General features: G+C 45.7%; 1 protein-coding gene across 2 annotated transcripts; it reads left to right on the forward strand.

Annotated features, from left to right (window-relative positions):
- Positions 1 to 470: 470 nt before the first annotated feature.
- LOC136572628 (multifunctional protein ADE2-like) lies at positions 471 to 11,651 on the forward strand. 2 transcript variants are annotated; one of them, XM_066573369.1, is made up of 5 exons: positions 472 to 898; positions 3,033 to 3,146; positions 6,633 to 6,813; positions 6,913 to 7,071; positions 10,373 to 11,651. In XM_066573369.1, exons 1-5 carry the CDS (start codon positions 689 to 691, stop codon positions 10,537 to 10,539), a joined length of 831 nt encoding a protein of 276 aa, XP_066429466.1. In that variant the 5' UTR covers positions 472 to 688; the 3' UTR covers positions 10,540 to 11,651. The 2 variants fall into 2 exon arrangements, with proteins under 2 accessions (XP_066429468.1, XP_066429466.1); XM_066573371.1 differs by lacking the exon at positions 3,033 to 3,146 and having other exon boundaries at positions 471 to 898.
- Positions 11,652 to 23,213: the final 11,562 nt, after the last annotated feature.

Raw genomic sequence — 23,213 nt, forward strand, 5'->3', positions numbered from 1 at the left:
AACAAGAGTAGCTCACCAGTGCAGAAACCTGATCTCTGGAGAAAATGACTCGTACTCCGCTGGAGGCATTCACACTATGATCACCTATCCTGTGTAGTCTGATCGATGGGGATCTCGCTCCATTCATGGGGATGCTAGAAAAAGCCGAGCACTTGTACTTGGCAGTTTACAGGAGGTCCCATTGAAATGTAGCTGCAAAACACTGCTTCATTCAAGCACCTCCTCACTGTGTGGGGGGCAGTGAGGGGAAGAAGGGGTCATGGGACCCCTGTTCTCGGGATTCTTGGGGCTCTCAACAGTGAACTCTCACGATCATACTTTTATGACCTCTCCTGTGGATATGCGATAAAACTCATTTCTAGAAATACCCCTTTAAGTGAAATGATCTTATGACCTTGTAAATAGCTTGCAAATCATTACTTGCACATGCCCCTTTTTCTCCACCCTAGTAGTGCAGCCATAATCGTCCTCCCAAATGAAAAACCAAAACATGGATGCCATGGTAAATTTTTATTGTCCTTGCCCCCAGACACTGTATCTCAGCGTTTGGTGTGCACAGGCCATATCTCTCTACATGCCCTGCATGCACACTATATAATAAGCCGAATGTGTATCTGCTCTTTGCTAGCCATCATATGTACTGCCCATTAATAAGGGGTATCTTTCAGGAAGGACCAGCTCCGGATTTATGTATTATACCTATACTGTTTTCCAGCAGAACGATGCCTGTGAAGATGTTGTTTGTTCCAAGGAGCACATACTGGCCTCAAAGATGAACTGTGCTGGACTTTCAATTGGTCAGTCTGAAATTGACATCATGAATCACAGTACGGTAGCCATGTTTGAAATTTTGGAAAAAGCTTGTTTGGCTGCAGACTTCATTCTTCTAAATATGAAGGTGGGTACCACACAAAACACAAATGAATCCCAATACCTATTGCCATTAAACGAGGACTGCCAATACATAAATCTCTATTTAGAGTGTTTGTCACCTGACAAGCCCTTTATTTTACGCGTATAAAATTGGGAGCCAAGTGCATACAGGTGGAAATTGTTATTAAAGGTTTTATCTAATGTTAGATGGCATTTAGCACTTTCCCGGCATGTTTGATCATAGAGTGGTAGAGTTGGAAGGGACCTCCAGGGTCATCGGGTCCAACCCCCTGCTCAGTGCAGGATCACTAAATCATCCCAGACAGATGTCTGTCCAGCCTTTGTTTGCACACTTTCATATGTTGCCTAATAGTAGACTGTGGTGAGCTGGTCATTCCTGTGAACGATCATGTGAACTCCAATCCTGGCTATATAACACATAAGATGCCATGATCAATAATGACCACAATACCTAAGTTGTTTGCAGTGGGTGGGATAGGGGGCTCCTTATGTAAGCCCATCGGCATCCAAGCGTTGATGAGTTGTCATGGCAGTTGAGGGCCCAGCAATGGCCCTGCCTAAGTCATAACCTAATAAGTACCCTGTCAGTGTAACACTGACAAGCATAATACATTGAGTATTGCAATGTATTTTAAAATCAGTCTGGGGATCTCATGGTTGGGTCCCTAAAAAAATCAAAAAAATAATAAAACAAAGCCTTTAGTTTAAAAAAACAAAACAAAGAACTATACTTAATTTATGCTGCTGCAACTGTAACAACCTGCACTATAAAGTGAAAATGTTATTTTTGTGAACACTAAAAAAAAATAAATCTAAAAAAAAATGGCAGAAATATAGATTGCCATAATGATAATGAGTCATAGAATACATCAATATCTGACAATATCAGTGGGAGTCCGCCACACAGGACGCCCAAAGATCAGCTGTTTGAAGATGTCACCGCCTATTCTCAGGCCATCATTTGTTACATTACCCAACAGCCGCTCTGTCCCATTCCAAGTGAATGATACTGATGGCAGAAATTGATGGCACTCTGATTCTTGACACAGGAACAGTGTCTCATATTTGGGTGACTTGTCCTACAATTCAAGATTTTTGGAAAGAGGTTTCTGACCTAATTAAAAGTATCACGGGTTAAAAAAAATCTCACTTACAACTTCATTGATATTGTTTTGGGCCCCTTCAAACTCTTTTTGCCCCAAGCGTAAAGAGCTACCCATCCAGATGATCACAGCAGCAAAGTTGCTGATCCTGGCATGCTGGAAAGACCATGAACAGCTCTGGATTAACAAACTAGACTCCATTTGTAGGATGGAAGAGCTAGGTGCCTTGGAAAACAGTATATTAAATTTAAACAAGTTTTGGCTCCCTGTGTGTCCTTCCAGCAATCTAGGAGCTATAATTTCCATGCAACTGTTGAACCACCACCTCGATGAACCAGAACCTGTTCTTGAGGTTCTAGAATCAAGCTAATGTAGATTTATAGACTTGATGCAGCTTTTAGGATGTTGTTCTATATCTAATGTTTTACAAACTTTCAGATATCTTCACACTCGATCTACCAGCTCAGGGGCGAACTATGTAAATAGTTATTTATCTTACGTATATAGTTATTAAAGTTTTCTCTCGTTGTCTACATTGTACGATTCACCAAGCCAACCCAACAAAGTACGGCTCCTCCGAAGTCTTCGGCTGTTAGCTCATTCCTTCACCTGGTATCCCAGGGCCTGTACTGAATGCAGTGCCATTAGTCAAGAGATGCGGAAATGCCACCCCGTGTAAAGATACCCTAAAACCCAAGGAATCTGTCAGCTTGATCATGTCGTTCAATTCACAAGCAGCATGCTATAGAGCAGGAGGAGCTGAGCAGACTGATATATAGTTTTATGGGAAAAGATTCAGTATAACTTGTATTTTATTCTTTTATATCTCTGCTCATCCTGAGCTGAAGAGTCCAGTGGGTGGAGCTATCATCTGATTGACAGCTGTCTGTGTATGACTGTACATACAGGGATAGCTTTCGGTCATTGACAGGACCGCCCACTGGACTAATTCCCTTTAAGGTGTTAAACACACTACACTGTTTATGATCTTCTAAAGTTGTTTTTGGATATAAATTTCTCTTACTTTATACTTAGGTTCAATTTGGTGTGAACTTTCAAAGTAAAGAAATTGTCCTTGCGGATGTCATCAAATATAATTGCAGGCATCAGACTCCATTAGAAGACCAAAGTGAGAAGGATGACAAACCAGTAAGATCCCATTCATCATTGTTGTAATAGAGTAGAAAGAGAATTAACCTAAACCCCTCTGTAGACGTGCTGAGAGCGCGCCATGATGTATAGTATGTGACCAGCGTTCTCTGAGGATGAGCTCTAAATAGCTTGTAATCCAGAATCTGAGAGGGAAGGTATTTCATTCTAATACTGGATCTAATTCCTATATAGCTACTTTCCAATGGATGGATAACTAGTGAGTTTCTCACCGCTCCTACAAAGTTATAGTCTCAACCCCTTTAATGATGCAGCCCCTTTTTTCTCATAGTATGTTAGGCCGAAAAAAAATGTATGTCTATCCAGTTCAGCCTATTACCCACCAATGTTGATCCAGATGAAGGCAAAAGGAGAACTCAATGAGGTAGAAGCCAATTTCCCCCATTTCAGGGAAACAATTCCTTCCTGACTCTAATCTGGCAATTGAAATAACCCCTGGAACAACATCTTTGTTTTTTAATCTCCACTTTCAAAATTTCATAAACAATTATTTTTTTATCGACGTAGTGATCTATAGACTTGTAGTTAATGTACCATATAGAGTTCTGAAAAACTTTTACAAATTTCTATGGGGAGGGAAATTGAAAAAAAATATCCCACAATGTTCATATTGTGGCAAAATTGAGATGATTATGTTATTTTTTGGGTCAGTATGATTCAAATCTATATAGTTTTATTTTTGCTGCTTTTAAAAAGTAAAATATCTTTGGAAAAAATGTAAATTATTATCTGCGGCCCCGGCTGTCATGGCAACCGAACAGTACCCCACAATCTCAAAAGTGTGGCAGTGTTCGGGAAGCCCAAGCACCAATCTGTGCATTTAAAGGGTAAACAGTAGAGATGAGCGAGCACGCTCGGTTAAGACAGTTACTCGAGTGAGCATTGCTCTTCTCGAGTAACTGCATACTGGTCCGAGCAGATTCGGGGGGATGGCGGGGGGGAGGGGGGGGGGAGAGAAATCTCTCTCTCCCCACCCCCCACCGCCCCCCCAACTCTGCATCATAGTGTACTTTATTACCCAGTTTTCCTTCGTTCTTGTGATCATGTAGCTTGGAGTGCCCAGTGTGTGTGCTACACCCCGTAGCCGGAGCCCGGGGCTCTATCTCCTAGGTGACCATGTACAATAATGGGCCTTAGTCTTCTCCTAAAGTATAGCAGCCTTACTAATGGAGGCAGGCGCTTACAATATAGATACAGTACTCTGCATGTTTTTGAGCTGCCAGGATACTCAACAATCTGTGCAGTGATATCATAAGGACTGCGATTATAACGGCTAATGAGGTTTATTATGACACATGGACAATTCAGTTATTTACATCTGGAGGGACCCTTTAAAAATGTTATTAGCCTGTGTCTTATATTTGTCTCCACATATTCCATCTAGAAGGCAGTAAGAACTGTAATGGGGGGCCTTACTGTGTGCCCAACTCCTTTATAGGAAATTTGTATTGATATTACTATGGAATTGCCTTACAGAATGCTAGAAAACTGGGAGACATATTAACAGCTGGATAGGAGAGGAGATGTATGGTGTTTGATTAAAGGGGAAGACCAGTTAGTTGTTTATATGGCTTGTATACAATGGAGCAGATTTACTATTGAAAAACCATTGAACATGCTTTTAGACACGTTCAGAAACTTTTTATGATTTAAGGGGTTTTCCTTTGTGGAAAAGAGGGCATGGCCTAAATGAGACCTTGTGCACCTACATATATGCCAAAAATGGCAACAAGTTTTGGTGTAAACTAGGTCAACTAATAGGTGGTATAAAGTTAGACTAGACAGTGAGTCTGCCCGACTATGTGAGAGTTATGATAACATACCAGCATGTGCTCTATGTTTAATAAGAAATCATTACTTTATCTTCCATAAATGTCGGCAAACCCACTTCTCTTCATTATTTGTCATGCTTTTCTGCCATGACACCCGTGTACAATAATATACATTTGGATGGACCAAAAGTCCCCATACACTTTCAGACTTTAGTTGTCCAATCCCGCTTATAACAGCAGTCTGGATGACTCTCTGATGTGTATGGGCTTCCCCTAACAGATGATGTCGGGAAAAGAAGGATTGTGGATCTTCCATTTTTGCACCCGGTCCTTTTGCTCCCCAGGACATAAGCTGGAGCCAGAGCTGTCTAGCTCCTTAGACACACGAACGTTTGCCCAAACTCGGTGTTCATCATCAGCTGTTGAAGGTCTATGGGCAGCGTAACCGTATAAAGAATTAAAGGGGTGGTCTCGCGAAACCAAGTGGGGTTATACACTTCTGTATGGCCATATTAATGCACTTTGTAATATACATCGTGCATTAAATATGAGCCATACAGAAGTTATTCCACTTACCTGCTCCGTTGCTAGCGTCCTCGTCTCCATGGTTCCGTCTAAATTCGCCGGCAGCTTGCTTTTTTAGACGCGCTTGCGCAGTCCGGTCTTCTCCATTCAGCACGAGCCGCTTCAGTGTGCTCCCCGCTACAGCTCTTCTGCGCATGCGCAGACGAGCTGTCACTGCTCGGGAGCGCGCTGGAGCGGCCATTCTGTACCTTCCTCTGTTAGAGGAAGGTGCAGAGCTGCCGAGCTGTCCGGAGAAGCCGCCCAGCTGTCCTGCCGTCCAGCTGTCCTGGTAAGTGATGGGCCGGGGGGGCTGCCGCTGCGATGGGGGGGCTGTCGCTGCGCCGGGCTGCCGCTGCGATGGGGGGGCTGTCGCTGCGCCGGGCTGCCGCTGCGATGGGGGGGCTGTCGCTGCGCCGGGCTGCCGCTGCGATGGGGGGGCTGTCGCTGTGATGGGGGGGCTGTCGCTGCGATGGGGGGGGCTGTCGCTGCGCCGGGGCAAGTAGCGCTGGGCCGGGGGGGCTGTCGCTGGGCCGGGGGGGGGCTGTCGCTAGGCCGGGGGAACTAGCGCTGGGCCGGGGGGGGCTGTCGCTAGGCCGGGGGAAGTAGCGCTGGGCCGGGGGGGGCTGTCGCTGGGCCGGGGGGGGGCTGTCGCTAGGCCGGGGGAACTAGCGCTGGGCCGGGGGGGGCTGTCGCTAGGCCGGGGGAACTAGCGCTGGGCCGGGGGGGGCTGTCGCTGCGCCGGGGGGGCTGCCGCTGTGATGGGGGGGGGGCTGCGCCGGTTACCTGCTGCCTGGCGGTGGGTGACTGGTCGGCGGCTGCGGTGGGTCCGGTCGGCGGCTGCGGGGCGTCTGGTTGCCATGGAGACACAGCTGGCAGCGTCTCGGGAGCGCGCACGTCGGGCTGCAGCGAGCGACGGGAAAAGAGCCGGCGGCCATCTTGGGGAAACTTTTATAAGTTGCTGAAACGCTGGAACGGTAAGTACGAACCAGCTAGAAATGTCATTTACAGGGGGGCTTAGTAATGTGTACTTAATGGGGGGGACTGGGCAAAAAAAAAATTCACTGCTTCCTCGAGACATCTCCTTTAAGCTGAAATGTAAATTGTGTTATGTGTGTTCTGCATTTTTCAGCATCTACCAAGCTGTAAAGGTGAAGGAAGAGTGGTTGTCGTAATGGAATCACTATCATACCTTGAGCACTGCGAAAAAATTAAGGCATCATGTGCAAAGTACTGTATCCCATGTGAGCTGAGGGTGTCATCTGTATACACCGGTCCTGGGGAGACCCTGGACATAAGATCACAGTACGAAGGTACATCACTGCTTCATCTTCCCACTTCATGGTTCTGCATGTTTCATGTGCTGCTGCTCCTGTATAACATGTAGCTGACGCTGATATTGTTGTCCGCAGGAGATGGCACTCTTACAGTTTTTATTACTGTAGCTGGAAGAAGCAATGGCCTGGCATCCCTACTTTCTGCAAACACTGCCTATCCTGTCATTAACTGCCCTGCTGTCACAGCAGATTGGAGCGCTCAAGATTTCCGGTCTGCTCTCAACACGCCAGAGAGTATGTGTGGCGCACGACATCCGATTCATTTATTAACGAGTGGCTGTGAAATATTAAGGAGGAATTACATACTGGCATAGAATTTACAATGAAGTAGCTTTATACCATGGAAGATTTAGTATTCAGTGAGTGCAGTGTAATTGTGCCGGCACACTGACGGTCATTTTTTACCTTGATTGTCTAAAGATCTACTTCATATTATGGTGACCCTTTCTTCTCAAAAATGTTAGTTGTACAAATTGGAAGTAGTTTTGGACAGTTTTCTAACCAAACAACCCCTTTAAAGGCCACGGACTCTTGCTGGATTGTGCGAATTTGAACAGTGATCGTTCATTGTAAACGATGCCAGCGACTGAATGACAAACCATAATTAGTTCACTTATCATTCTCGTTCAGTTTCTGCAGGCATAAAAATCAAATGATGATCGGTCCGTGTAATGAGGCAGTCGTTCCTCCATGAATGACTGCCTGTTGACTGTGAATGGTGGGCGACCGTAAGCGATCTCCATCTTTCTCTGCCTGCATTCACTGAGCGATCGTCGCTCATGTTTGAAATTCTGAGACTGATAATTGCTGGGAGGACTGTTGGACGCTTAGTACCTGACAGTCGTCCCCTGTAAAGGACCCTCTCCTTCTGCTCTCCTGAATATTCTTATCAGCTAACTTATAACCTCAATAAAGTCTACCTTTGTTGTGGTCGTAAATTAGCTCATTAAGCTCAGGAAAGATAAAGGCTGAAAAGTAATGTCCTTTTAACACGGGACAATAATCGTCTAAACGAGTGTACGAACACTGACGTCACTGCTAAGGTCGTTAGCGTTCGTGCAGACTGTTTAGACTGACAGACTTCACTGCTGGATCGCGGGCTTCTTGCTCAGTGCTTCACCCTCTATGTGAGCGGGGAGCATTTACACTGAACAACAAATCCACAATCCCGTGTAAATGGCCCATAAAGGTATCTTTACCCAGGGGGATTATCGCCTGAATATGACTGGAAACAGCGAATTCAGATGATATCCTTCACTATACAAGCGACTGAGCGACAAATCACTGATTTGTCGGAGTTACTTTTTTTTATCTCGCGTAAAAACCAACTGACTGTCTTCCCATGTAAACAGGAGTTGCTCAATCTTTGAGAAATTGCCTGTTTACTGTGAATGGTGGCGAACAGCTGGAGCGGTCTCTACCCCCTCCACCTCTATTTACAGAACAACTTTTGCTGCAGTGGAGAAGCACAGGAGCAATAGTCGCTGGGATGGCTCTCTGAGCGCTTATGCACCCAACAGTTGTCTCGTGTAAACACATTGTCCAACAAGTCCAAAACATTGACAAATCTCCTATCGAGACTTAAGGTACCTTTACACGAAACGATTATCACCTGAATTTGCTGTTGATAATCGCCCTGTGTAAAGGTAGCTTTAGACTGCAGTGTCTATATACAGTGATATGTAAAAGCTGCAGAAGACAAATGGTGCAACACTTTTAAATAACCCTATTGCAAAAAGAATTAGCCCAAAATACATGCATTTAAGTGAAAACAAAATGGCCCCCCCCAAGGTGTTTATAGTCTTTTAGTAATATGTAGAGATGAGCGAGCACCCGAATGCTTGAGTTCACGTTATTCGAGTCGAGCCTTTCGTAAAATCCGAGAGCTCTACTCGAGTAACGAACCCCATTAACTTCAATGGGAGACTCGAGCATTTTTGTATGTGACCCGCCGATTGCCGCCCTTTTTTTTTTTTCTCTCTCTCTTTCTCTTTCTCTCTTTTTCTCTCTCTCATTCTCTCTCTTTTCGCCAGCCACAAACTAGCGTTGACATACACAGCGGGGAGGGGTCAAATCTGACAGGTCAGCAGTGGGGAGGAGCCAAAACTGGGGCCGGGTTGAACACGGCGTGATGCTCGCTTGAGTAGCGAGCACCATCGAGTATGCTAATACTCGAATGAGCATCAAACTCGGCAGAGTACGTTCGCTCAACTCTAGTAATATGTAAAATTCCCCATTATTTAGTATATAGGCACTTATAGGGTCTCTTACAAGGAACCTGCCATCAGTATCATGCTGCCCTAAATATGGGCCCTAAGCAACATGAAATAGTTACAGGCTTTCTCATTACAAACAACTACACTTTATTTGCTGCGGTTTTTCAGAGAAAATATCATTAAAAAATGAGCCAGACACAGAGAGAAGTATCCGCTGGGCAGCTACCCGCTGGCTTCTCTCAGCCCTGCTCTGTTTAATTGACAGGTCTTTCCCCAATGGGGAAGCTGGAGGGGAGATGTTCAGTGGACACGTCTCCTTCTGCCCAAAGGTTTTTCATGCACAGTAGTTTGTAATGCGCCTATTGCTGTTTCACGCTGCCCATGGTAAATTCATCTGTTGCAGATGTGCATGGGGAGTAGGATTCTCAGCAGTCAGGTGATCTGATGAAAGCACTTCAACTTTTGGAAGCCATATTTTCTCGAAAATGTACTTCACAGGGAGGTCTTCTGTCAGCTGATCGTATGCTGTAATGTTAATGCGCGTGTATCCTCACAGGAAGAATAAGTCTGCCAATTGGTAAATGGTAAATTCTATGGAGCTCTGTTTATAGGAATGGAAAAGTCAGCACTGGGGAAAACGCAGCTTTCTTAAAGGGGTTGTCTAGTCTGAAACTATTAATAACCTATCCTAAGGATAAAGACTTGGGACCCCTGCTGATCAGCTGTTCGCTGGGCTGGTATGCTCATGCATGAACCTGATATAGCAGGGAGCAGACAGCGGTGTTCCCGCTGCAGTGCAGCATTACAGGTAAAGTTCCCATTGAAATGAATTGGAGCTTGGCTTGCAATACCAGGCTGGGCCACTGTGCTGGGAACGGAGGCATCTTCTTCCTGACGAAATTGGCTCAGTGCCCAAATACAATCAGCAAACAGCTGATTGGCGGGAGTCCTGCATGGCAGACTAATGTCAATCTAATATTAATGGCCTATCCTGAGGATAGGCCATATAGTTGAAAGCTAGACAACTCCTTTTAAGGTGGCCATAAACAGTAGGTAAAATTTAGCCGAACCCACCAATTTCAGAAGGACTGACCAACAATTTAATGTGTAGGAGGATTTCCCAAATCTACCTTGACAGCAACATTTGTTACTGCGGGGAGATAAGTCATTGCCAGAGGAGGTCAGTGTCCGATGGCTTATTCCCCTCTCTTTATTGAAATCAGCAGCACACTCAGCTGAAAGAAAAGGCCCGCAGCAAACATGAATGTGATTAACAAGAACTGTTACATTGTAATGTTTACTCTGTCTTGGATCCACAGATCTTGGATTTTGCACTGTGATGTCTCCAGAAGCAGCGGCTCAGTTCTCTGCTCATATCTTAGGACTAAGTAATCACCAGTTATGGTCCAAGTTACGCTCCAGCACTCTGAACAAGTGGATCTGTATGAAACAAGCGGATGAGAAGCTGAAGGACTGCAGCATGTGATCTCCAGCTGCCCAGCTTATGTTCTCCTGCCCCTTCGCTGTAGAGCTTTGTCATCATCAGCAGCTGGATGTTTGTATATTAGTTGATGATAATGACTTTTAACTGAGACCTGGAGACCCCAGAACCCAGTCTCCGTCTGCAGTTTCCAGGGATGTTAGGAGGGGTTTGGTGATTCTCATGCCAGGTCCCCTAATTATCCATTTTTCAGTTCAAGTTTTATTTGGACGTCACAACACAGTTTCCTATATTTATTATTTTGCAGCATTTTGCAATAAACCATAAACAATTTTTCTTTACTTGTATCAGCACTATATTTTCAGTCACTGCCTTTTACAACTTTTATGCATATGACAGAGAGTTGTTAAAGTAACATTGCAACTGTGGAAGGCCTCCCTCACACAGGCGTTTGTTAAAACGCGTCGTTTTTCAACACTGCGCTGTGGTTTCAGCAGCGTTGACAGTGTTTATCGTTTTGACTGCATTTTCAGCACAGCTGAAAACGCAGCCAAGGAAGCTGAATGCCACAACTGAGCCAACTGGCATACCGTGTTTCCCTGAAAATAAGACCCTGCCATATTAATAGGAAGTGCATGTCCCCCATGGGGACTAAAAAAAAACCTGTAATTATTACAAAAAAAGAGGAAGTATAAGTTTTGAAAAAGAAACCTTTTCCCATATTTGTAATAAAAAAATCAAAACAATAAAAAACAAAAACATATTTAGTATTGCTGCATCCGTAGAAGTCTGATGAATCAAAGCAATGCATTACTTGTCCTGCATGGTGAACGTTGTCAAGGGGAAAAAAATACACCACATCAGAATTGCACTTTTTTTTGGTCTCCGAGACAAAAAATGTAATAAAAAGCAATCGGAAAGTTGTATGTAGCCCAAGAAGGTACCGTTAGAAACTACAGTGTGTCCCACAAAAAAAACGAGCTCTCGCAGAACTGTGTTGATGGAAAAATAGAAAAGTTATGGCTGGCAGAAGATGGCGACTGAAAATAATTAATTTTTTTCCAACAAGGTTTTTCAAAAGTAGTGCAGAAAGAAAGTATACGGTATATATTTGTGTGTTTGGTATCATAGTCCTTGTACTTACCCATAGAATAAAGTTATCATGTCATTTGTCCAAAGAAGCCTCGAATTGTGTTTATATTCCATAAGTTTTTTATTACATTATATGGTATGTTAAAAAGTGCCATTGAAAGATACAACTCGTTCTGGACAGGAAAGTACCATTTTTATTTTGTTTCAAACCAATGGACTCTAATTTTCAAAAGTTGATTTGTCCCGGACAACCTCTTTAACTTGTTCAGCAGTTTGTGCTACTATTCCTTTTCTGTTCACTAATTATCCTTCCTCGGATCCCTTTTGGTAGGTACTAACCACTGCATACCCAGAACATCCTACAAGACCTGCGGTTTTGGAGATGCTCTGACTCAGTCATCTAGAAGTCACAGTTTGGCCCTCAGATCCTTACATTTGCCATTTTTCATGCATTTGACACATCAGCCTCAAAAACTGACTGCTCACTTGCTTCCTAATATATCCCCCCCTTTGACAGGCACCATTGTAATCAGATATCAACGTGAACTTAATGTTATGGCTGATTGGTGTATTAGCACCATGTAATGTCGAGACAATAGAGCTAGACATGGACAACATAATAGTGTTTTGAGTATGCAGAAAATATCGTCCATCAGCAAATTGTTGCTATATGTGGCTCTATTGCTATCCTATGCTCCGTGTTTAGATAGTGCTGTAAGCAGTTGACTAGTCATCCCGCGCTCTCTGCCTTGGCATGTTCACTCATTGGTACTGCACCCGCTCCAGCTATACTGCTGCCAACCGTTAACTAGAGGATAGAACAAAATCATTAAAAAAGGCTTTGGATGTCTGTAAAATCAAGGCCTCCTACAGCTTCAGTTTTATTCTGGGCCTCATAACCATACAGTAGATCTTTCAGTGACAGGGGCCAGGTAGGTAGGGTGGTGGACAGATCCATGGAGAGCCGTTACCTTTGTTGAGGCATACATGAATGTCTGTGCATTTTGTATAGTTGATGCAAGGCCGCTTCAGTGTTGTCAGACTGCACTTGTCCTAGATATAGGGCTGTGCGCTTACAGCAGCTCACAAATGAGTTGTATATAAAAGAGTGAACCTTGGAAATAATGGGGAAGGAGGATCTTTGTAACCTAATAGGGGCTAAGAGTACCCATAGACTGCCAATTCCTGGGACCTAGGCATAGCCAAAAACAACCAAAATCTTATGTTTCAAGAATAGAGACTATTACTTGCATCAGATTCCTCCCATCACTTAATGGGGTATACCGATCTTGGCAATCCCATTTCAATGTGTTTGAAATCACAAAACAATGCACCCACCCATAAGATATTTAATTACAAAATGCTCCATTCTCCAGGTATTGATTCCTCTGTGATTGATTATTACTTCTTGCCAGGAAAACAGGCCATCTCTTCTATGGAAAGAAATAGCAGAACAGGCTTATGCGTTTCTTTTATCTAAGGGCTCGTTTAGACCTGCCAATTTCTTGTTTGAACGAACAAAGGATGTCAGAGTTCACTCGGGCAGCCTGTTTACAGAGGCCATTTGAAATGGGGTTAGGAACTTAAAGCTGTTATGTCTGTATGTAGACATCAATCAGAGAACATATTTGCTTTCTGATTACCACATTTGAGGGTCTTTTTTTTCTAGAAAAGGCAGCAAAGACCAGCTGCTACTTCTATACCTTGTTTGCAAGTAGATCAATATGTCCTGGCCAAGAGAAGGGAGGACAGGACAGACCACTACTATCGAGGTTTCGTTCAGAATTTCCAAAAATTGTCAGACCACTTAGTTCCCCAGATGTAGTCTGCCACAGCGACATTATTTGAGGCATGTCTACTACCCTTCAAAACAGAGGAATATTTTGTGACCCTTGACAACTGGAGAGTCCAGTAGAGAAGGTGGTACCAGCCTCCTGTGGACTACTTCTCGGCACCTTCACTACCTCCCCAAAACCAAAGGTATATGTCCTATGATACTGGCCGCATATATTTATTTTCAGCCCCACTTCAGCACTATTCACCAATCAGGTTGCTGAAATTCTGAAACGGACAACCCAAACAACCAATCAGGTTGCTGGAATTGTGAATCAGAACCAATCAGGTTGCTGGATTTGCTGAATAGTGCTGAAAATAAATATATACATACTGGCCATGGGTCTCAGCCTTCATCGGATAGAACCCATAGTTCGTTTCATAGGTATGACTCATATTATGCCCCCCCCCCCCCCCCCCCCCGTCAAATTCACAATGCCTTTAAAGAACCTCTCCCCCAGCCTGGCACAAGACCCACAGGACACAGAACATTTTTACCAGGACCGGTGAGGGTTATTTGGTTTGCAAATTCCTGTTCTAGAGATGAGCGAGCATACTCGCTAAGGACAATTGCTCGATCGAGCATTGTCCTTAGCGAGTATCTCCCCGCTCAGAAGAAAAGGTTCGGCTGCCGGCACGGGTGAGAGGTGAGTTGCGGATCTCTATCCTGTTCCCATTTTTTGCACTTTTTATTTAAAGGCATGGAGAAAGCGTAAACTTTATTTTGCCTTCAGATAAGAAAAAACATTTTGGTTAAGCAAGCTGTGTTTTAGTACCTTATTCATTTGACATGGTAAACAGTTGCACCTTCACATTTTCGCTATTGTAAAATGTAAACTTTTGGGGCACTGTCATGAGCCCCTGTGTGTTTACTGACAATATAGACACATCAACACATGGTTAATGCAGGCTATTACATTGCTTTTCATAAAGTGTGGCCTTATTTTGCTTTCCATAGTGTTGAAAGCAATACTGCATATGCAAACAGTAGGGCGGCAGTATTGCACTGATGTACTAAACAGTAGTTAAAGGCACTGTCACAACTGTACTACGCATTTTTGTTAAAGATGTTTAATAGAGATGAGCGAGTAGTGCCTTAGCCGAGTATCTCCCCGCTTGTCTCTAAAGATTCGGGGAGCAGGGGGGAGAGAGAGATCTCCCCTCTGTTCCTCCCCGCTCTCCCCCACCGCTCCCCGAATCTTTAGAGACGAGCGGGGAGATACTCGGCTAAGGCACTACTCGCTTTTCTTTCCCTCTCTCTCTTCCGTCCACCAAGCCAGCCACAAACTACCATTGACGTGCGCAGCGTCGCAGCGGGGAGGGGTGAAATCTGACACGTCAGTGGCGGAGAAAGGACTGGGGCGGGGTCGACCACGGCGTGATGCTCGCGAGCATCAACGAGTATGCTAATACTCGAACGAGCATCAAGCTCGGAAGAGTACGTTCGCTCAACTCTAGAGCCAACAGCACTACTGAGAAGTACTGCTTACAAGTGTAATAGCGGGATTCGTGAGTTCGGCGACCTTTTAAGATATATGTATCCAATCCAAGAAAACATCGGTGTGTTGATTATAAATCTACATCTGGCAACAGAAAGTGAAAGCAGTTCTAGGACAGACGCGTTCCTGCAGCCCAGTGAGGGAGAACCGCTTTGTGGATTCATCTTCTGTTGTGTCCTACTAGTAAGTTATTTAAGTCTAAACATGACAGGAAGGGGTTAATGTCCTGTATATGAAGCCGAGTAGGGGGAGAAGTATAAGAGGCCTGGTGAACAAGATGTGTTTTAACTAGGAAGAGGGATGTTTATCAGCTCTGACCTTTACTATTTGCTGTATAAGATGCATTAGGTGTCTGTAGCCGGACTATCTGTGCTTAGGGTTATATTGTGTATCAGGGTAATGAGACAACATACTAGGCAGTAGTGCATGTATTACATCTCGCAGACATCCCACTTCCAGCGCGTCGCTTGCTGGGTATTTGGAGGCCATATACAGAGTGGAAACTTTGAAGGAGAAAATCATGGACAGAGTTTTTGTTCTTATGGACGCTGGTAGGGAAAAAGAACATCCAGTTTTTGTGGGCCGTCTGTAAACTAACAGACCTGACTTAAAGGGGTTGTCCCGCGAAACAAAGTGGGGGTATACACTTCTGTATGGCCATATTAATGCACTTTGTAATGTACATTGTGCATTAATTATGAGCCATACAGAAGTTATCAGAAGTTATTCACTTACCTGTTCCGTTGCTAGCGTCCTCGTCTCCATGGTGCCGTCTAATTTTCAGCGTCTAATCGCCGGATTAGACGCGCTTGCGCAGTCCGGTCTTCTTCTTTTCTGAATGGGGCCGCTCGTGCCGGAGAGCGGCTCCTTGTAGCTCTGCCCCGTCACGTGCCGATTCCAGCCAATCAGGAGGCTGGAATCGGCAATGGACCGCACAGAAGCCCTGCAGTCCACCGAGGGTGAAGATCCCGGCGGCCATCTTCACCAGGTAAGTAAGAAGTCACCGGAGCGCGGGGATTCAGGTAAGCACTCTCCGGTTTTCTTTTTTAACCCCTGCATCGGGTTTGTCTCGCGCCGAACGGGGGGGCTATTGAAAAAAAAAGAAAACCGTTTCGGCGCGGGACAACCCCTTTAATGCACATCTGTTGCAGCTTTATTATGGCTCCATACCAGGTGATAAGGGCTCGCTCACATCAGGCTCGTTACCTCCGGCGCTGAATTCTTTTTAGGCTGGATTCACACGAACGTATACCGGCTCGGTTTTCAGGCCGAGCCGATATACGTCGTCCTCATCTGCAGGGGGGGAGAATGGAAGAGCCGGGAGCAGGAACTGCGCTCCCGCCCCCTCTCTGCCTCCTCTCCGCCCCTCTGCACTATTTGCAATGGACAGGGGCGGAGCTAAATTGGAAGAATTAGCCCCGCCTCTATCCCACCTCTCCCCATTGCAAATAGTGCAGAGGGGCGGGAGCTCAGAGCACTGCTCCTGGCTCTTCCAGCCTCTCCCCCTGCAGACGAGGACAACGTATATCGGCTCGGCGTGAAAACCGAGCCGATATACATTCGTGTGAATCCAGCCTTCAAGACAGAATGAAATAGCACAGCATGCTGCACTATATTGTCCTGCTAAAGGCTGGGCGCCAAACGACCCCAATACCCTAACTTCACACAGGCTGACACAAGCGCTGCAGAAATTCCTCAGTATATACAATACAAGCAACTGAAGGAGATCTTACAAACCGCACATTTTCCCTTCCCCATTGACTTCTATGGGGACTATTGGAAAATAGAATATGTAATTTTTTTTGCGTGACCGAAATACGCATTAAAATAGTGCATGTGAATAAACCCATTGAATAGGTTCTATTCTTTGCATATTGCATGCATCAATGAGCCTAATGCCGGTTTCACACAGGTGACAAAATTGCGCGATTTTCCAGCGATGCAATAGCACGAGACGACACATGTTCGTGAAGCCCACGCTTTTCAATGGCTTCCTTCACATTTGCGATGTTTTCACTGATGCTATGTTGCGAGCAAAAAAAATCTCAGCACGCCCTATGTTTCTGCGATGTACTATTTTTTATCTCCCATGTTTTCCTACAAAGCCTCCTTGTTTATCGCATCACTGTGAGGATGGGTAATTCAAGGAGTCATAGACCCGGTCCTGCCAAAGCATACAGGACATTTATTTAAAGCAGTCCATCTTTACATGGCGAACAGAAAGTCCAGAAGTCCACAGACATGTTCCTTAGGGCTATTTCAGATAACCGTAATTACGCCGGCTGATATACGGCGTCTCTCTCTGCAGGGGGAGGAGGCTGGAAGAGCCGGGAGCAGTGCTCTGAGCTCCCGCCCCCTCTCCGCCCCTCTGCACTATTTGCAATGAGAGAAGGCGGGTGCAGGTGGGGCTAAGTTTTTGTAATTACCTCCGCCTCCCCTCATTGCAAATATTGCAGAGGGGCGGAGAGTAGGCAGAGAGGGGGCGGGAGCTCAGAGCACTGCTCCTGGCTCTTCCAACCTCCTCCCCCTGCAGAGAGGGACGCCATATATCGGCCGGCGTGAATACGCGGCCGATATACGGTCGTCTGAATAAGCCCCCAGGCCTCGTTCACACAGGCGTCAAAATCGCGCGATTTTGTTGCGTTGCTACAAATTGCATGTATGTGAAGCCCATTCTTTCCTATGGGTTACTTTACACATGCGCTGTTTTGTAACATTGAACTGCCCGACACAAAAACCTTGCGGGTCGGCGATATGCCCACGACTTATGAGGTTTTGTAGCCCATGTTTCCCTATGGAGCCTTCCTCTCTGTTGCATTGCATGGCACAAAAACGCAACTTTTGTGCAGTGCAATGCAACTTTGAGAGTAGGAAATTCAACTGTCAAAGCCCTAAACTAAGCCCTAGCTGCAGGAAAAAATAAAAAATACACATACATCATGTTAGAAGCGCTGTCTGCCGCCGCTGCAGTTTCTCCCTGGGTCCCGGCACTGTTTCTCTTCATCATCTTCTGGTCAGGGATTGAAAAATCCCTGCCTCCTGGAAGCACTGGCTGTGATTGGCTGATGCTAAGCCAATCCAATCACAGCCAGCGCTCGATGAACCAATCACAGCCATTCATCGAGTGCTGGCTCTGTTTAGCTAAGCATCAGCCAATCACAGCCAGCACTTCCAGGAGGCGGGGATTTTTCAATCTCCGGCCAGAAGAAATGGAGAGGAAGACTGCGGGGGACCAAGAAGAAGATGCAGTGGGACCCTGGACAGCACTTCTAGGTGATGTATACTTTTAAAAAAAAAAAAATTTCTTCAGCTACGGCATATTTTCAGGCTACGGCTTATATTTAAATTCCTAGCAAGTGGTGCTACAAAGTCGCGGTATCACTGCAAGAAACCGCAGCGATATTGCACGAACCAGCGATCCAATATCGCTGCAATTTTCTCATTGTAATACCATGTCACCCATATGACCCATGTGACCAATGCCTTACAAAGTCCTGGCTCAACTAATAAAAGAACTGAACTCCACACTAATTGCCCAGGTGAGCCTTTATAGCAGTGAAAGGCTCCTGCAATCCTTTTCAGGAGTCCTATAAAGTCCATTGATTGGCTGACAGTCTGCCTCTATAGCCTCAGAGAAGACACACCTTGAAGCAGGTAAGTGTTCTTATCCCCCAGACAAAACATAATGCATTTTACTCAGAACATTTCCTTTAGCTGTAGTACATGGTTCCCAGGAAAAGAAAGGAATAGATCAAGCGTTAGGTGGCCAGCCTAATGAGAAAAGCAAAGAAGCCTTCACCCCCATTCACACAGAAGGGTTGTATAAGTAAAGGAACGCATGCATCACCACTAAGGCGATACATATAATGCTAATAAAACAAAGAAAACCTCATACATCTTCACAATCACAAAGCAGAAGCTCGCGATTTTCATGCAATACATTTTTAACATTAGACTCGTCTCAGGGGCGTAACTATAGAGGATGCAGGGGATGCAGTTGCACCCGGGCCCAGGAGCCTTAGGGGTCCCATAAGGCCTCTCTTCCCCATATAGGGAGCCCAGTACTTTGGATAAAGCATTCTAGTTGGGGCCCTGTTACAGAATTTGCATTGGGGCCCAGGAGCTTCAAGTTCTGCCTCTGACTCGTCTATTGACCTTCGTGCGCATTAATTGCGTGTAGCAGCGATGCACGATTTTTCACAAGAAAAAGCATCGCTGACTCAAAAATTGCGGGAACTAAGCTGCAATATCGCCATGATTTTCTTGCGCAATTTAATTCCGCCCGTGGACATTGGGCTTTAGGCTAGTGTTACACAGGTTTAACTTCATGGTGAATTTTGATTTAGGGGAGGAGGCGGGTTGGGTGTGGAGCAGTGCACTGAGCTCCCGCCCCTCACCACTGTTTGCAATGGGAGGGGCGGGATGTGGCTGTGAAAACCCGGGCGATATACGGACGTGTGAATAAGCCCTAAGGCTAATGTCACACAGGCGAGTGCAATATCTGGTAGTGAATCACGCCCCCATAGTGCACTAGCCAAAATACGATACCCCTGCAGATGCAGGGCTTTTGTGTTAAAACTGCCTCGCATCACTTCGGGGAAGTAGCGATCCTCTGGCGCGGGAAACCTGGTATCAGTGTTATGCTTTGCCCCCCCATTGAAAACAATGGGCAAAGTGATGCGAGTGAACACCCAAACATGGGACATGTTGCAATTCTTTTTGCGGTGCAGCAATAAACCGCTCACGTGTATGACCCCATTCAAAAGAATGGGGTTCATATTTGTGCGCCTCGCAACGCACAAATCTCGCACAAGATTTGTGGCCGTGTGGAACCGGTCTTAGGCCTCTTTTACACGTTTACTCTAGTTTGCAAAAAAAATACTATGCATTTCAAATGTTTTTAGGTGTCTTTATCGTCATACATTTTTATATTTTTATGTTTTTTTTTGTTTGTTTTCATACATTTTATAATTCCTATAGAGAAACTGATGACAAGACACCTAAGGCTAACGTCACACGGACGAGTGTGATATCGGACTGTGAATCACGGCCCGCTATCGCCCTCGCCATCCTTGTGACATCCCACTGGATGCAAGGCGTTTTCGTAGGAAAACAGCCTTGCATCTACAGGGATGGAGGCAATCGCCCGCGGCGGCGGCTGTCAGTCGCAGCAGAGGATATAGCAGAGCTCTTCTATTGCTTTCAGTGGGGTTGGCGCTGCTACCGCTGGCCCCGTTGGGAACAATGTTGCTGCGATGCAAGCTCACACAGCCAGATAGAACACGCCAAGATGTTTCTTGCATCGCAGCACGGTGCAATACGGGAAAACATCACTCATATGTATGACCCCATTCAAAAAAGTGGGGTTCGTATTTGTACGAGTTTTGAGCATCTCGCAACTTACAAATCTTACATGGGTTTTCTTGCCTGTGTGAAGGCATCCTGAGAAAAGCATTGTAGCGAAGGCATACTGCAAATTGGAAAAAAGTCGCCAACCGAAAAATCTTCCAAAAGTAAATAAAAATCCCTTGCTTTTAGGCAGGGTTCACACTGGGCGGATTTGCCGCGGTTTTGCCGCGGATTGCTGTTGCATATCTGCACTGCGGCAAAACCGCTGTGTTTGCAGTGCAATGCAGCACAAATGAGATTTGCCAAAAAGCTGTTCTCACAGGACGGATTTTTTCCTCACAGCCGCAGTTCGGAAATGCAACTGCGGCGCGGTTTTAAAAGATGCAGCATGTTCATTTTTCGGTCTTTTCCACAGCGCTTTTTTGTCCATAGACCTCTTTGGACGCAGCCAAATTCGCACCAAATACGCGACAAAAGTAAAAAGCGCTGCGGAAAAAAAGCTTGCAAAAATTAACCTTTGAAGCGGTTTTGCTGCAGAAGCGGTTCTTCTGCGGCAAAACCGCAACAGAAAAACCGCGGCAAATCCGCCCTGTGTGAACCCAGCCTTAGTGTTTTTTAATATTTCCTTGTTTTTTCTTTTTAGCTATCATCTGGCTGCAGAATTTATTTTTTTTTTATGCAGCAAAAACATTGAAAAAACAATGCTATGTGTAAAACCACTATCAGACTATTTTCAAATGGCCAAGTATGATATCATGGCGGGGAACACTGCCCAACATCACGCTCATGCTCGTGCCATGGCTCCGCGGATGTGAAGTGTTGGTGTCAAAAACACCTCCCATCACTTCAGTACAGCTGTGATCGTCTGGAGCGGCTTTCAGCCGTGTCTGTGGAATTGGCAAGTGTTTCCCATTGTTTTCAACGTGAAACCTTGCATCGCACTCGCATGCACATCACACGCCATGTGATGCATTTTCCAGACCCATTGAAGACAATGAGTGAGGCATTCCGAAGGCGCATCTACAAATAGGACATGCCGCTGATGTATATGACCTGATTCGGTTCACATTTGTGCAAGATTTGGCGTCACACAATGCGCAAACCTTGCACGATTTTCCTGGCTGCGTGAAAGCGGCCTCAAGGCTTTCACACAGGCGGAGTATATCTGCTGGGACGCAGCGGAATTTGCCATTGTGGAATACGCAGGGCTAGCTGCAGATTTTGATTCAGCATTTCAGGGTGGCTTCACACCAACATACTTGCACTATGCGTGAGTCTATTTTGCAAGTGTATCAATGTATTTTACTGTAAGTACTGCGCTCACAGGGCATGTTTTTTTGTTGTTTTTTTTTGCACACGGGACACAACCTAACCATGCCATGATTTATGACTAATTAGCCTAATGAAATTGTGCAGTGTATTGCAAATCTAGTTACACATTATGCATGCATTTGTGCACTGCCCATGGACTTCCATGAGGACCTTTGGGAGAGCACAAAGGTAGAGCATGCTGCTATTTTTTGAATGTGTGGGCAAAAAAGAAAATGAGGATAAAAACCAGGTGCAGCGCTGTAGGACTCCTCAAGAATACACATACACACATTTTTTTGATTTAGACTGGCCTGTACTGAGGAGGGGCAAAACCATTGCATACTCTTCTTCTCTCCCTTGCCTTACATCATCTAGCTTCACCACTTGTAGTCTGGCCCTATGTTAGAGCATCACGCTTAGGGCTTATTCAGACGGCCATATATCGGCCAGGTATTCACGCTGGTCGATATACGCGTCTCTCTCTGCAGGCATAGGAGGCTGGAAGAGCTGGGAGCAGTGCAATGAGCTTCTGCCCCCTCTCTGCCTCCTCTCCGCCCCTTGGCACTATTTGCAATGAGAGTAGGTGGGATGGGGGTGGGGCTAAATTTCAGGAATTAGCTCTGCCCCATCCCACCTCCCCTCATTGCAAATAGTGCAGAGGGGCGGAGAGTTGTGACAGCTGCAGCAGGGGATTCCTTCAGCCACAAATGTGAGGCTGTCACATCCAGGGGCTTAACCCTGTTCTCAATGGGGCCGGCAGCAGCAGTGCTGGCCCCATTGAAAACAAAGGGATAACATTGTGATCTCCTGCTGCTGTGACAGCTGCAGCAGGGGATTCCTTCATCTCCACAGGGAGTCCCCTCTTCACTGAACACTGTGACAGCAGTGACAGGGTGTTCAGTGAGGAGGGGACTCCCTGCGGGTATGAAGGGAGTCCCCTGGAAAAAAAAGCATGCTATGTATTTTTATGCAACAGAATTGCACACACCAAATATGTGCATATGAACGAACACATTCAAATCAATGGGTTCTATTTTCTGTGCATTGTGTGCAAATTTTTCGAGTGCAGATATGCTTGCAGATACATCCTGTGTGAATCTGGCCTTAGGAGGCTGTTTAGAATGATGAAAAACATGGCTAACCTGTTCCAAAAACAGCGCCACACCTGTCCATGGACTGTCTGATATTGCAGCCCTCCATTGAAGTGACCAGGACTTGGCTGTAATACTACACACAACCCACAGATAGGAATGGTGCTGCTTTGGGTAGAAAGCAGCCATGTTTTTTCTAATCCTGGACAGTCCTTTTAAGATATGTTCTGAATAGAGATGAGCGAACGTGCTCGGCCACGCCCCTTTTTCGCCCGAATACCGCGATTTTCGAGTACTTCACTACTCGGGTGAAAAGTACTCGGGGTCGCCGGGTGGCGGGGAGAGGCGTGGCGGCGTGGGGGGTAGCAGCGGGGAACAGGGGGGAGCCCTCTCTTTCTCCCTCTCCCCCCCCACTCCCCGCTGCAACCCCCCGCGCCGCCACAGCGACCCCCAAATTTTTTCGCCCGAGTACGGAAGTACTCGAAAATCGCGGTATTCGGGCGAAAAAGGGGCGTGGCCGAGCACGTTCGCTCATCTCTAGCTC

Source organism: Eleutherodactylus coqui, chromosome 7, assembly GCF_035609145.1.
Source record: "Eleutherodactylus coqui strain aEleCoq1 chromosome 7, aEleCoq1.hap1, whole genome shotgun sequence".
In the NCBI taxonomy this organism is placed as follows: Eukaryota; Metazoa; Chordata; class Amphibia; order Anura; family Eleutherodactylidae; genus Eleutherodactylus; species Eleutherodactylus coqui.

Bases quoted from the DNA above. Each gene is read 5' to 3' on its own strand.
- LOC136572628 (XM_066573369.1), top strand. From the start codon at position 689: ATGTATTATACCTATACTGTTTTCCAGCAGAACGATGCCTGTGAAGAT. The intron at 3,147-6,632 runs GTAAGATCCCAT...TGCATTTTTCAG, and splicing joins GTGAGAAGGATGACAAACCA to CATCTACCAAGCTGTAAAGG. The intron at 7,072-10,372 runs GTATGTGTGGCG...TTGGATCCACAG, and splicing joins TGCTCTCAACACGCCAGAGA to ATCTTGGATTTTGCACTGTG.